At 36.7% G+C, this 13,391-nt stretch overlaps 1 protein-coding gene across 6 annotated transcripts in view; it reads left to right on the top strand.

Moving 5' to 3' along the window:
- The window catches only part of LOC135223709 (peroxidase-like), a 214,887-nt gene that overhangs the window by 135,130 nt on the left and 66,366 nt on the right, over positions 1 to 13,391 (top strand). For all 6 annotated transcript variants that reach the window (XM_064262436.1, XM_064262442.1, XM_064262441.1 and 3 more), the window contains 4 exons: positions 1,808 to 2,116; positions 4,463 to 4,589; positions 4,810 to 5,037; positions 8,774 to 8,931. In XM_064262436.1, the coding sequence (XP_064118506.1) occupies positions 1,808 to 2,116; positions 4,463 to 4,589; positions 4,810 to 5,037; positions 8,774 to 8,931 (822 nt within the window). The remainder of the gene's footprint in view (positions 1 to 1,807; positions 2,117 to 4,462; positions 4,590 to 4,809; positions 5,038 to 8,773; positions 8,932 to 13,391) is intronic.

Raw genomic sequence — 13,391 nt, 5'->3', positions numbered from 1 at the left:
AGTGGTGTGGATGTAAGTATGTATCTTAGAAATATATGCACAAACAAGAGCTTTCGAGAACCTGCTCGATTCTCCTTCTCCACTGGTGATTTATTCAATATTATTACCATTATTATAATTATTATTAGTAACTCCTTTTTAGGTTATTGCTTTATCATTGTCATCATTATTATGGTAAATATTATTATTATCAAAAATTATTATCAGCCATATGTCCCTATTTCATAGGACTTAAGGTATACAAGATAATTTCCTTTATAGATGATTTTGTCACAACCATCACATTTCAGAGAGAGAGAGAGAGAGAGAGAGAGAGAGAGAGAGAGAGAGAGAGAGAGAGAGAGAGAGAGCAGAATATGGAAGAAGATAAAATGGCCCGCTCATAAAAACGAGCCTATAATAAAATCCTTTTTACATTAAAATTTTAATAGAAATCTTTTCAAGTTGCATATTTTTTTATGGAGAAATACCAGGCATTTTTACTTTTTTTCTCCGTCTGAAAAGTTTTTAGTCCCACACTTTTCTTATTATGGTTGATATTAATAAAAAGGAAGAAAAACGGAATGAAAGGGGTTTTCAATATCTAATTTTTTTAACCAACGAACTAATGTTGGCTGCTGAAAAACATTTGGCGGGGCTAATGTTGGAGTGATTGTCTTTTTAACGAACAAGAAATCTTATTCGTTAATGTACACACTTATATAAGTTCATGGATGTCTCTGGAAATAAAACTAAATTCCATCCAACCCCTTTCTGGACAACGGGTCTGTAAGTGACGTAAGTCGGGCACACACCGTAGTTCAAGATTTGGCCAGTTTCGCACTCCCAGACACCTGTCATCCAGAAAGGGGTGAAATGGAAATCTCTCTCAAACACCCGGACATCTATGAACTTATATGAGTGACTGTACGCAGCCAGCTCAGCCTAAACCACTTAGCTTACTCTACAGTAAGTTAACATTTTTAGGTTGATTTTCCAGGCACGCAGTTTGTCACGTAAATATCAGTTTATGTATTCAAAGGAGTATTTGTATCAGTCTAACGAGACAATCACTTCAGTACATTAGATCATTTCACTTTAGACATTTCTAGATTCTCTGCATGAGAGAGAGAGAGAGAGAGAGAGAGAGAGAGAGAGAGAGAGAGAGAGAGAGAGAGAGAGAGAGAATGACCCTAGTCGTAAAATATTTCTTTATATAAATTTAAGATTTTTCATCTGTAACAGTTTCCATTTTTATTATGCCTGATATAGAGTATGAATTGGTTGAACAAAAACATTGAACGATCTCTTCCCGTCTATTCTCTCTTTTTCGGCCGAATACCGGAATCGTTATACAAGCTGAAAGGTCAAAAGTTATCTAGTTTAAGCTGAAACTTCACCTTTGTCCTGTGCTGTTATTCAACGCAATTGTAATGAATTGTTCCTGTTTAAACTGATGCAAATGTCAGTCATATTTTAATACAATTGCTTCAGCGCTGTTGTGCTATTATTTTTCAATATTATAGAGGTAGCATCAACATGTGATGTTTACCTTCAAGATCTTTAATATCACTTTGTGTTCACTGTATGTTATTGAAGTAAAGATTCCTCTTCATGGTTTTTGGATAAACGGAAAGTTATCATTTTCCTATGTTAATTAAAAGAAAGATTTTTTTACTTTGCTTCCAGCAGAAATTTAAAATTTTGTTTCCATTGTATGAAGAACTTCAAGTTAAGACTTTTTCTCTAAACAGTGTTTGAATAACCGCTAAGTTATTTTCGTGCTATGGCAATTAATAAAGAGATTTTTTTTCTCTGCTTCCACCAGGCTTCCATTCAAAATGGCGCTCGCGATCTACTTCCTGGCAGCAATTGCCGTCGTGGGCAGCACTCCTCCCCCGTCCTCGCAGTCCTCTTCCACAGACGACATTAACTTCGACATACCGATGGGGCCCAGACCCGCGCCCCGAGCCGTATTCTTTGGCGTGGGTACGCCAGTCCAAATCGATGCCGGTGCCACTGCAGTTCAGCGAGTCGAGAGACGTTGGAACGAAGATCTTGTCGCACGTCGCCGAACACGGCATCAACGAGACCCTTTACCTGACCAATGTGAAGGAGCCTCAACTATTCAATGAGGGTTTGTATGTCCGTCTTTTCTGTTCGTTAGTTTGTTTGTTTTTGTCTTAATTTAGCCCCGGGGTCGATTGGGCTATTTAAGGGGTCGATAAATGCCTGGGGTTCACAAGGGGTCAATAAATGCCTGGGGGTCACAAAGGGTCGATTAATGCCTGGGGGTCACAAGGGGTCGATAAATGCCTGGGGGTCACAAGGGGTCGATAAATGCCTTGGGGTCACAAGGGGTCGATTGAACTTGTGGGCTCGAATGCTGACATTTGTAGAAAAAGCTCCTGCCAGTGCTGATAATGAAGGACTGAAACCAACGTAAAGTATCTCCCTTAATAGAGCAAAGAAAGAAAAATAGTATAACATTGATGAAGTGATCATAGTACACAAGCAATTAAAGATGATATTCAAAATGTGATGAAGACTTACTCTCAACAGTTTCGCAAGCCTTGGTACGCAGTCTCCCGCACAAATGAACTCAGAAACTGCACATCTACTTAATTGTTATTGTTAATTTACTTTTTTGTACACGACCAGGGGTCGATGAGGAATCAAGGATTCCATGAAGGGGTCGATGGTCTAAAATGTTTAGGACCCTATATTGAGCCGTTTATCAGAATTGTAAGACCTGATTGGTTTCCAAAATTTGGACTGTTGAGCCAGGCACTGTGGCACTTTCTGGCCATTCTGGGCTTAACGCAGTGAAAAATAAGGCTTTGAAGTGGTTATACAATAAGATAAAAAGATAAAAAAAAATTAATTAAAAAAAAGTTAATTAAAACAATTACCAGATGTCAAGGAGCTTATACAGGTGAAACTGGGAGAGAATTCCAGTTAACTTATGAGATGACAGTTAAAGAGGTTGGGCAGCAAAATTAAAGAAAAGAACAGAGCAAGTCAGGTATGTTTTATGGCTAAAAGCTAGATGCACCTACGAGAAGAAAGCACCGTTTAGTGATGCTTAGTGTACCACGTGAGAAAAGTTAAGTATATCATAGTTTACCCAGACAATTGAACTGATTAACAGCTCTCCTAGGGGTGGCCCGAAGAATTAGATATTTTTACGTGGCTAGGAACCAATTGGTTACCTAGCATCGGGACCTGCAGCTTATTGTGGGGAAACTTGCTGATAGGTAGGACACAAAATTGTTCTGTATGTTAATGACTTTAGTTCTGATTTCATATGTGGCTGGCCTGAAGTGCCTGCCATCTCTCTGCCTTTTTGCACGGCAGCATAAAGTCTTATTTCATCTCAAAAATACATTTGTGGACGCTCAGACGGATGTTTATCCACCTTTTGAATTTCCCTGAGTGCTAAAACGAAAGGCTGAAGTCACTCTTAATGCAGAAAAGTAAAGCAAACTTTCCCAGTTCAACAGGAAGGACATAAGATTTATCTACCGTACTGGACGAACATGCGATGAGATTTTCGCTAATTTGCATTGTAGAGATTTTCTCATTCCTAGACCTTACTTTATGACTGATAAATTACCTTTCCACTGCTGGCTTTCAAATAATAGACTTTAAATGTTCTGTCTATAAACTCTGCATAGAAGCGGAAAAAATACAAACATTTGTAGCTTATTCATGCGTGAGCAACATGCCGACATGATGGCACTTTTTCTTTAAATTTGAATGCTCAAATAATTATGGTTGTGCAAAGAAAAAATTATATAATATATAGATATAATACATATATATATATATATATATCTATATATATATATATATATATATATATATATAATATTATGACATCTGTCAGTTGAAAAAAGTAGTTTTAAGACTTTCCAGCAGTAATTGTTTCATAACTATACGCCGTGAAGAGGTTGGAAAGAATGAGAGGAGCTTGCCGTGAGAAGTTAAGTTTGCTTGGAAATTCTGTCATCTAGAACTCCGTAAAGGAGCATCGTCAAGGCCTCTTCTTCAAAAGGATTACGGGACCAATTTTGTTTGTTATAATTACCTGAGCAATTTCTCTTCTGATGAGATGTCTTTATTTATTCATTGTTTGTATTGCAATTCACTTATTCCTTATTTTTTGGACCAATGAGACTAAATTGTGTGATATCCTGCGAGGTTTTCCCGCATGAATGTTAATTAACGCACTTTAATGAATGGTATTTAATAGCTCCGACGTTAATAATTAGTAAATAATGACAAGTTTGGTTGTCCAGTTCTTTATTTGTTTAGCAATTCACGAATTCCTCACTTTTTGGACAAATGACACCCAGCTGGGTTCGTTTCCTCCAAAAGGCGCTTCCGTATGAAAGGTTAATGCACATCATGAATATGAACACACTGGTATTAATGATAGTAATAATGAAACATTGCTTTGAAAACCAAATCATTCTTCCAGGATACCACCTGAAGAAGGGTCATCCCGGTCTGTACCTGGCGGCCTTCAACAAGCAGAAGAAGAAGAGCAAAGATCTTGCCAGCTTTGGATACGCGTCTCTCAAGGCGTCGGAACTCTTGTCGAAACAGTGAGTGCGCAGAATTAGAATACTGCACCTTTTAGAGAGAGAGACAGAGAGAGAGAGAGTGAGTGGGTGTCTGGAGAGTGAGCGAATGAATTATAAAACTGGTATATATATATATATATATATATATATATATATATATATATATATATATATGTGTGTTTGTGCGTGTGTGTGTGTTTCAAAGAAATATACTGAGAACTTCTTGTATGTTGCCTTGCAGGTTTCTCCTGACGAGACAGCAGTCGCTCTTCGGCCTGGAGCAAGTCTCCCTCAGAAACACGGCGCTCTTCGAGGTGTGCCCCGTCAAAACGGAGGAGTTTAACGAGCAGTCGTGCCCGGCATATTCCGTCATGTACCGCACCCTGGACGGAACCTGCAACAATCTCGACAAGCCGGAGTGGGGAGCTGCGTACAGACCTTTCGCCCGCTTTCTCCCTCCGGATTACAGGTTAGTTTTCGCCAGGGACGGTACGTACCGTGCTTCGATTGAAGCTCGCTTATGAAGGAGGTAGTGGTGAGAGCACTGGAGCCAGGGCTGGACGACGGCAGGTCTATAAGTGGAGGTTGTTACTCGTAGACCGTCGTCGAGACACACTAAGAATGTCTGAATAGTTAGCATCTAGTACAAACAGTGTGTTTTGCTGTGGGATTAATCTTTCTGTTGTGAAATACGCGCACGCATGTGTGTATATGTGTGTATGACACACACACACACACACAAATAGAGAGAGAGAGAGAGAGAGAGAGAGAGAGAGAGAGAGAGAGAGAGAGAGAGAAATGCGTATAGACTTCCTTATTCTCTCTTCCCTTGATTACAGGTAGTTTGCCGCTTGTCATTAGGTGTACTTTTTACCGTGACTATGAATCTTCAAGTTGGCAATCCCAGATATTCGCAAATTACCTGTAATCAGGGGAAGAGAGAATGATAAAGTCTGTACGACTTTCATCTCTCTCTCTCTCTCTCTCTCTCTCTCTCTCTCTCTCTCTCTCTCTGCGATGCTCGCACACACTCAAACACACACATACACACAAACATGCATACTCACACACGCAGATGTATAGTAAGTTATATTCCTCTCATTTTATCCTAGCTTAATGATAAGTTCTCCGGTGTGGAAGAACTACTTGCGTTGCGTGTGTGTGTGTTGTCTCGATACGCACTTTTCATTTATTTCCAGTTTTTAAATTTTGTAGTTTTCTGGCGTAGAATATCCATGTTACGTACGTATGTGTGGGCGAGAGAGAGAGAGAGAGAGAGAGAGAGAGAGAGAGAGAGAGAGAGAGAGAGAGAGAGAGAGAGATAAATTCAATACTGGGGGATTTGAAGATAAGTCTGTAAAATTGAGGCATTTTCTAACTTTCGGATCAATCCCTGTTAGCAGAGCGCTTATCTCTGTAAAACAGAAGTGATCGCTACTTCCGGACCTTTGAAGTGGATCAACTTTCGTATCATTGCCTTAATCTCCTCTCCTAATTTGACCTGAAGTGGTGGATAAAATTAATATTTGGAACGTAGAACACGTGATCGACTTTATGATCATAAAGTTTTAAGCTTTCAGGTCTTTTTAACTTCAAATTACAACGCTTCCATTTTTTTTAACATTTTTTCGTTAGATATTTGGTAAAACTGGGTAATTCATGTCAGTACAGGCCTGAAACGCGAGCACGCACACACACACATGCACATATACATCAGCATTTATCGAGAACTACTTACGAGAAGGACTTTACCCAAAAACATAATTGAATACGTGTGTTTGCATATATGTGCTTGTGGATGTGTGCTGTGTATGTATGTTTGTATGTAACAAGCGTAAAGTTTCTAGAGTTGGTGAAAGAAACCAAATATGTTCGCTCGGTTTAGCGGAGCAGCCTATTGAACTCTTGTTTTGCTGAGATCAGCGTAATAAAAATATTTAGAGATTAGTTCTTTCCAGTGTATATTTCTGCAGGAAGCTTCGCTTTCAGAATCCCTACAAAAAGGAGTTGCCCATTTCTAAAGGGCTGCAGTCTTATGAATGGATTCAGGAATGCTCTCTAAGCAGTGTATACTATTTCTGTCATGACATAAAGCTACGATGCAAGCAGGTCGCCATAGTTGTAAGAGTAATATTTTTATTGTCTCTTCTATCATTATTGATGATGAGTCGTCAGAAAGATTTCACAGGACAGGACGCCTGTTTGGGAGAGAGAGATAAACCATGGACTTTTTAAATATTACAACATTACATATATCAGAACATGCAATCAAAAATTGAATAGAATCAGATCAGTTTAAAAGTTTCGACTGTCGACCATGAATTGTACGTTACCTTCAGTTTGGCTTTATTTTGAAATGGATTTTTTTTTCTTGGGTGGAATTTTTCATGAATGAATTTAGACGTCCTCCTGTAGGATTCCTTGAGAAAGAATTTTTTTTATATCCTTTATGATTGTTTAAGAAGGATTTTTTTTTTGTGTCCTGTAGGATTAATAAAGAATCTTTTATGTCCCTCTGTTGGATTGTTTAAGAAAAATATTTTTTATGTCCTGTAGGATTGTTTAAGATAGAATTTTTTTATGTCTTGTAGGATTGTTTAAGAGAGAATTTTCTTTTTTTGGCCTTCTGTAGGATTTTTTTATGTCTTTCTGTAAGATTGTTTAATTAAGAAAAATTTTTTATGTCCTTCTGTAGGAATATTTCAGAAGGAATTTTTTTGTGTCCTTCTGTAGGATTGTTTTAGAAGGAATTGTTTTTATGTCCTTCTGTAGGATTGTTTCAGAAGGAATTTTTTTTATGTCCTTCTGTAGGATTGTTTCAGAAAGGGAATTTTTTTATGTCCTTCTGTAGGAATATTTCAGAAGGAATTTTTTTGTGTCCTTCTGTAGGATTGTTCAAGAATTTTTTATTCCCTTCTGTAGATTTGTTTAAGAAACAATTTTTTTATGCCCTTCGATAGGATTGTTTAAGAATTTTTTATGTCCTATAAGATTGCTTAAGAAGGAATTTTTTGTCCCTCTGTAAGATTGTTTATGAAAGGATTTTTCATGTTCTTCTGTAGGATTGCTTAAAAAAGATTTTTTTTATGTGGCTCTGTGGATTATATAAGATAGAATTTATTTTATGTCCTGTAGGATTGTTTCAGAAGGAATTTTTTTATGTCCTATAAGATTGTTTAAGAAAGAATTTATGTTCTTTAGGATTATTTAAGAAAGAATTTTTTGTCCTTCTCTAGGATTGTTTAATAAAGAATTTTTTCTGTTCATCTATACGATTTTTGTTTAAGAAAGAATTTTTTTGTCCTGCAGGATTGCTTAAGAAAATTTTTTTTATGACCTGTAGGATTAAGAAATAATTTTTTCATATCCTTCTGTAGGGCTGTTTAAGAAATAACTTTTTATATCTTAATGTAGGATTGTTTAAGAGATGATTTTTTATATCCTTCTGTAGGACTGCTTAAGAAATAATCTTTTATGTCCTTCCGTAGGATTATTAAGAAAGAATTTTAATTTGCTTATATGAGATAGTTTTGGAATGAATTTGGATGTTCTTAACTGGAATAGCGAAAGGATGAATCTTGATTCCGTAAATAGAAGTTTTTATGAGTGAATTTGATTTTCTTTAGAAGCTTTGTTTTAAAGCTGAATGTTGATGTCCTTCGGTGGGATTCTTCAAGAGTGATTTTCGATTTCTTTCTCTTGAAAGATTTAAGAATGCATTTTTATTTCCTTCTTTGGGTTTTGTAAGTGAATCTTGATTTCTATCAATGGGATTCTTTAAGTATAAATTTTGATTTCCTTCAATGGCGTTTAACGAATGAATTTTGGTATCTTTCAGATGGTGTTCAAGTTTGAATCTTGATGGAGGGATTTGTTAAAAGTGAATTTTGATACTCTTTGGTGGGATTGTCCCCTTTGTAAGATTGTCTTAGAATGAATTCCAATAATTTCGTCAGTTTTAAAATTAATTCAATTTTCTCTTTGAGAGACTGCCTCTCCAGTTGGCCTATGTAAGTTTGAATTTTGATAGCGAGATCGGGTCAAGGGTGTATTTTGATGCCATCTCTGCGATTGTGAGTAAAATTGTCTTAGAATGAAACTGAACTATTTTCAGTTCGGTTGCTTTAGAGAGCAAATTTGACTTTCAGTCTGAGAAGGTGCCTGGTTAGTGGTGAATTTGGGCAGTGACTTTTTATATCTTGCAGTGATGGCATCGAGGTTCTGCGGGAGAGCGTGAGGGGAGGAGACCTCCCCAACCCGAGGAAGACCAGCGCCACCATCCACAGGGCCCTCAACCGCCCGGCCTACAGGATCACTATGATGGTTATGCAGTGGGGGCAGTTCCTCGACCACGACCTGACAGGTGAGAGAAAGAGAGCTCATTCACGACCTTGCAGGCGAGAGAGAGAGAGAGAGAGAGAGAGAGAGAGAGAGAGAGAGAGAGAGAGTTCATAACATAGCAGGTGAGAGAGAGAGAGAGAGAGAGAGAGAGAGAGAGAGAGAGAGAGTTCATAACATAGCAGAGTGAGAGAGAGAGAGAGAGAGAGAGAGAGAGAGAGTTCATAACATAGCAGGTGAGAGAGAGAGAGAGAGAGAGAGAGAGAGAGAGAGAGAGAGAGAAAGTTACAAGGAGTTACAAGGTTCAGGATGTCTCAAAGACTTGTTAGTCCATCCGAGGAGACATCGTGTGCTCACTTACTTGTAGGAGCAGGTTTTACTGTGCATTCAAAGTGTCCTAATGATTTTATCTTACTTTCTTTTAAACTCTTCCACACTGTTGCTGTTTACAACTTCTGGTGGCAGTTTATTCCACGTGTCACATATCTTGTATGTAAAGAAGTTCCCATAATGGGATGTGTTGTATCTCTTCAGTTCTAGTTCTTGTCTTGTCTAGTTTTCGTTTAATGTAAATAGGTTACTGTCTACTTATGTTATTTTAAATGTTTCTATTAGTTGTTCTCGCAATCACCGTGTTTCTAAGCCATACGTGTTCAGGCTCTCTAGTCGTCTTCGGTAACCTATTTGCCTGATGGATGAAATTAACTTTGTGGCTCTTGCTTGTACCCCTTCTAGTCTATTTATGTCTTTTCTTAGTGTTGGTGACCAAAACTGTACTGCATATTCAAGATGGGGTCTAACTATTGATGTGTAGAGCTGCAGCACAGTTTCCTTGTTTCTGTATTTGAACTACCGCTTTATGTATCCCACTAGTTACTGTGCCTTCTTTTCTGCTTTTATGCACTGCTTTGTGGATTTTAAGTCCTTAGTAATAATGGCTCCAAGGTCCTCCTCTTGTTCTACACTATTTATGTTATTCCCAAGCAGCATGTTGCTGGCATGAGGGTTGTTTGTTCCTATTTGTAACACTTTACACTTACTATCTACGTTAAAAGGCATTTGCCATTTTTTGTACCACTCTCCTATTTTCATTAGATTATTTCCTAAACTTTCCACTGCATCTGGGTCTGCTGCATTTACACCTAGTTTGGTGTCATCAGCAAATTTGGCTATCCTGCTAGTTAAGCCTACATCAATGTCATTAATGTAAATAAAAAACAAGTGAGGGCCAAGGACAGAACCCTGGGGAACTCCGCTTGTTACATCTGCGTATTCTGATTCTTCGCCATTTATTAAGACTGTTTTCTATAAGTTAGCCAGTCTTCGACCCAGGCTGCTGTTTCTCCTACAATTCCTAAAGCTCTAACTTTTGTCATCAGTTCCTTGTGTGGGACTTTGTCAAAGGCCTTTTGGAAATTTAAGTAGAGTATATCTATTGCTCTACTACTGTCGTAAATACCTAGCATGTTATGAAAAAACTCCAAGAGGTTTGATAGGCAGGATCTGTTTTGTCTGAAACCGTGTTGGCTGTTTAACAATAAGGTGTTTTTATCTATGTGATCCACAATTTGATCTGCAATTATGGACTCAAAAATCTTGCAAACGACCGACGTTAGGCAGATTGGTCTATAATCTCCCGGCTCTTCTCTTGGACTATTTTTGTAAACTAGGGGCACATTTCCTAGTTTCCATCCTTTTGGTGCCTTTCTTTGTTCAGCACTTTTCCTGTAGAGTTTATATAGGTGAGGAACTATCTCTTCTTTTACCTTTTTAATTTCTCTTGGATGAATCCCATCCGGGCCAGGAGATTTGAACCTGTTGAGTTTGTCTATTTTGTTTTTAATGTCGTCTTCTGTAAATATTATTTTGTCCAGTGGTTGTGCCCCTTCATATTTAATAGGAGGTTCCGGTATTGAGGTAGTGTCTTCAGTTGTGAATACACTAGCAAAAAACTTACTCAGTAACTCTACTTTTTCCAAGTCTGAGTTCACCACGTTACCTCTATTGTCCCTTAGGGGACCTATGCTATTTTTTATTGGTTTCCTACTATTAACATGCGCAAAGAATTCTTTTGGGTTTTCTTTACAAAGTGATGCAACTCTCTTATCCTCATTTACCTTTGCATTTCTTACTAATTTGTCCACCAATCTACAGTGTTCTTTATGCCTGCTTGAACCACTTTGGCTGAGGGTGAATTGAGAGAGAAAGAGAGAGAGAGTTCATAACATAGCAGATGAGAGAGAGAGAGAGAGAGAGAGAGAGAGAGAAAGCTTGCTCACGACTTGGCAGGAGAGAGAGAGAGAGAGAGAGAGAGAGAGAGATTACCTGATTTAAAACGAAAGAGATTACTTGATTACCGTACATGAATCTGTTACCTTCATGAGAGATTATGTGAACTGACAAATAATTGAACTACAATTATTTAAGAGATTATCTGGTTATTCGAAGGAAGATATTTCCTGATTATTCCAGCAACGTTATTACCAGATGTACATAAAAAGCACGACTTCTGGGAGGTTTGCCGATTGAAAAAAAAATAAGTGGAAATTTTATCTTTGATACACAATCTGTGTGTGTGTGTGTTATCTGGGAAAGTTCATGGGGTAAGACGGTGAAACCTTAATTATAATAATTATAAAGACGCATCACATCTTTATCTTTACAAAGACAAAACAGTAGATCGAGCCAACCTTACCTACCCCGAAAGGACTACCCGCGCCACCGAGATTACCGAAATTTATCCCCGTTAAATTGCTTAAGGAAGGAAGGAGGTGCTCCTCTCTTCCCCCTAAATTGACAATTCCCTCGCTTCACGCAGAGGAGGTTTAGGCCTGACTGAACGGAGAGAACATAAGTGCTTCGAGGGTGAAAGGGTCACGAAAATAATCCATAATGAGTCGTCTGCCTCCATTATCCGGTTACCTAACTTTCGGGATTCATTTTGAGAACTTTGCCTTTTGTTTGTGAAGTTGTTTGTCCATTTTGTGATTGCTCAGAGCTACTAAAACACAGATTTTTAACGGAAAATACATCGGGCAACGTGCTTGAATTTTATTCTTATGTCATGGGTGCTTAAGGTGGATATAATAGAAATGATTAACTGAATGTTGGGTTTTTATATAAGACACTTTTCATTTGCTTCAATGGGAAAATCTAGTCTTAGAGTATAATCGTATTGAGAAATTAAATAATATATATATATATATATATATATATATATACTATATATATCTTATATATTATTATTTATTATATATAGTAGTATATATATACATAGTCATATATTAGATATATATATATATAATTATAGTATATATTATATATATATTATATATATTGTATATATATTATATATATGATATATATATATATCTATATATATATATATATATCTATCTATATATATATAGATATATATATATATATATATATATATATATATATATATATATATAGTATATCTATATATAATATATATATATCTATATATAGGTTATATATATATATAATATAATATATAAAATATATATATATTATATATATATATATCATATATATATATAGTATAAAGGTTACTTTGAAAGGTTGTTTATTAGCTGCCGTTCATGGAACAAGAGATAAACCATATAACCGTTACATTTAGGCACATTTATAGATTGTAATATACTAAATATCATTCCTCAACACGATCTTATTCTAAGACTGGACTACGTTTTCCCACTGAAACAAATGAAAAGGTTCCTATATAAAACCCCAACATTCCTGATCGTTTTTCTAAAATAATTTCGGTTATTTCTACCTTAAGCAGCCATGGCATAAGTATTTTCCGTTAAAAATCGGTGTTTTAGTAGCTCGAATCAATCATAAAATGGACAAACAACTCCACAAACAAATGATGAAGTTCACAAAATGAAACCCGAAAGTTAGGTTTCCGGATAATGGAGGCAGACGACTCGTTATGGATTATTTTCGTGGCTCTTTCAAGCTCGAACCACTAATTTTATTTCCGTTCAGTCAGGACTAAAACCTCTTCTGCGCCAAGCTAGGGAATTATCAGTTATATACATTATATATATATATATATATATATATATATATATATATATATATATATATATATATATATAAAACGTTACTTCTCATCCTAGCAAATTCACTGTTCATTTCTTGTGTTGAGTAGGTTATGGATCTACATATCTGTGTTTTCGCTGACTGGATGCAAGCAGTCAATCTTATTTTACCCTTCGAAAATAAATGATGAGATTCGTTTATGGGAGCACGACCTTTTTTTTTTTTCTGTGTTCGTACAAACTATTTTAAACAAAGTGTATCAGTGTGTCTGAATCTCACCGGTGCATTTTAGGATAATGCCTGAACTTACTGAGAATGCAAAAATCTTTCATTGTTAATATTGTGTAAACTGGAAACAAATCTCCCCCAATTTTCTATCCCTGTTTCTTCACACTATGGGATACACTTTATTTC

Source organism: Macrobrachium nipponense, chromosome 10 (assembly GCF_015104395.2).
Source record: "Macrobrachium nipponense isolate FS-2020 chromosome 10, ASM1510439v2, whole genome shotgun sequence".
NCBI lineage: Eukaryota > Metazoa > Arthropoda > Malacostraca > Decapoda > Palaemonidae > Macrobrachium > Macrobrachium nipponense.
This window is presented reverse-complemented; position numbering and strand designations above follow the sequence as displayed.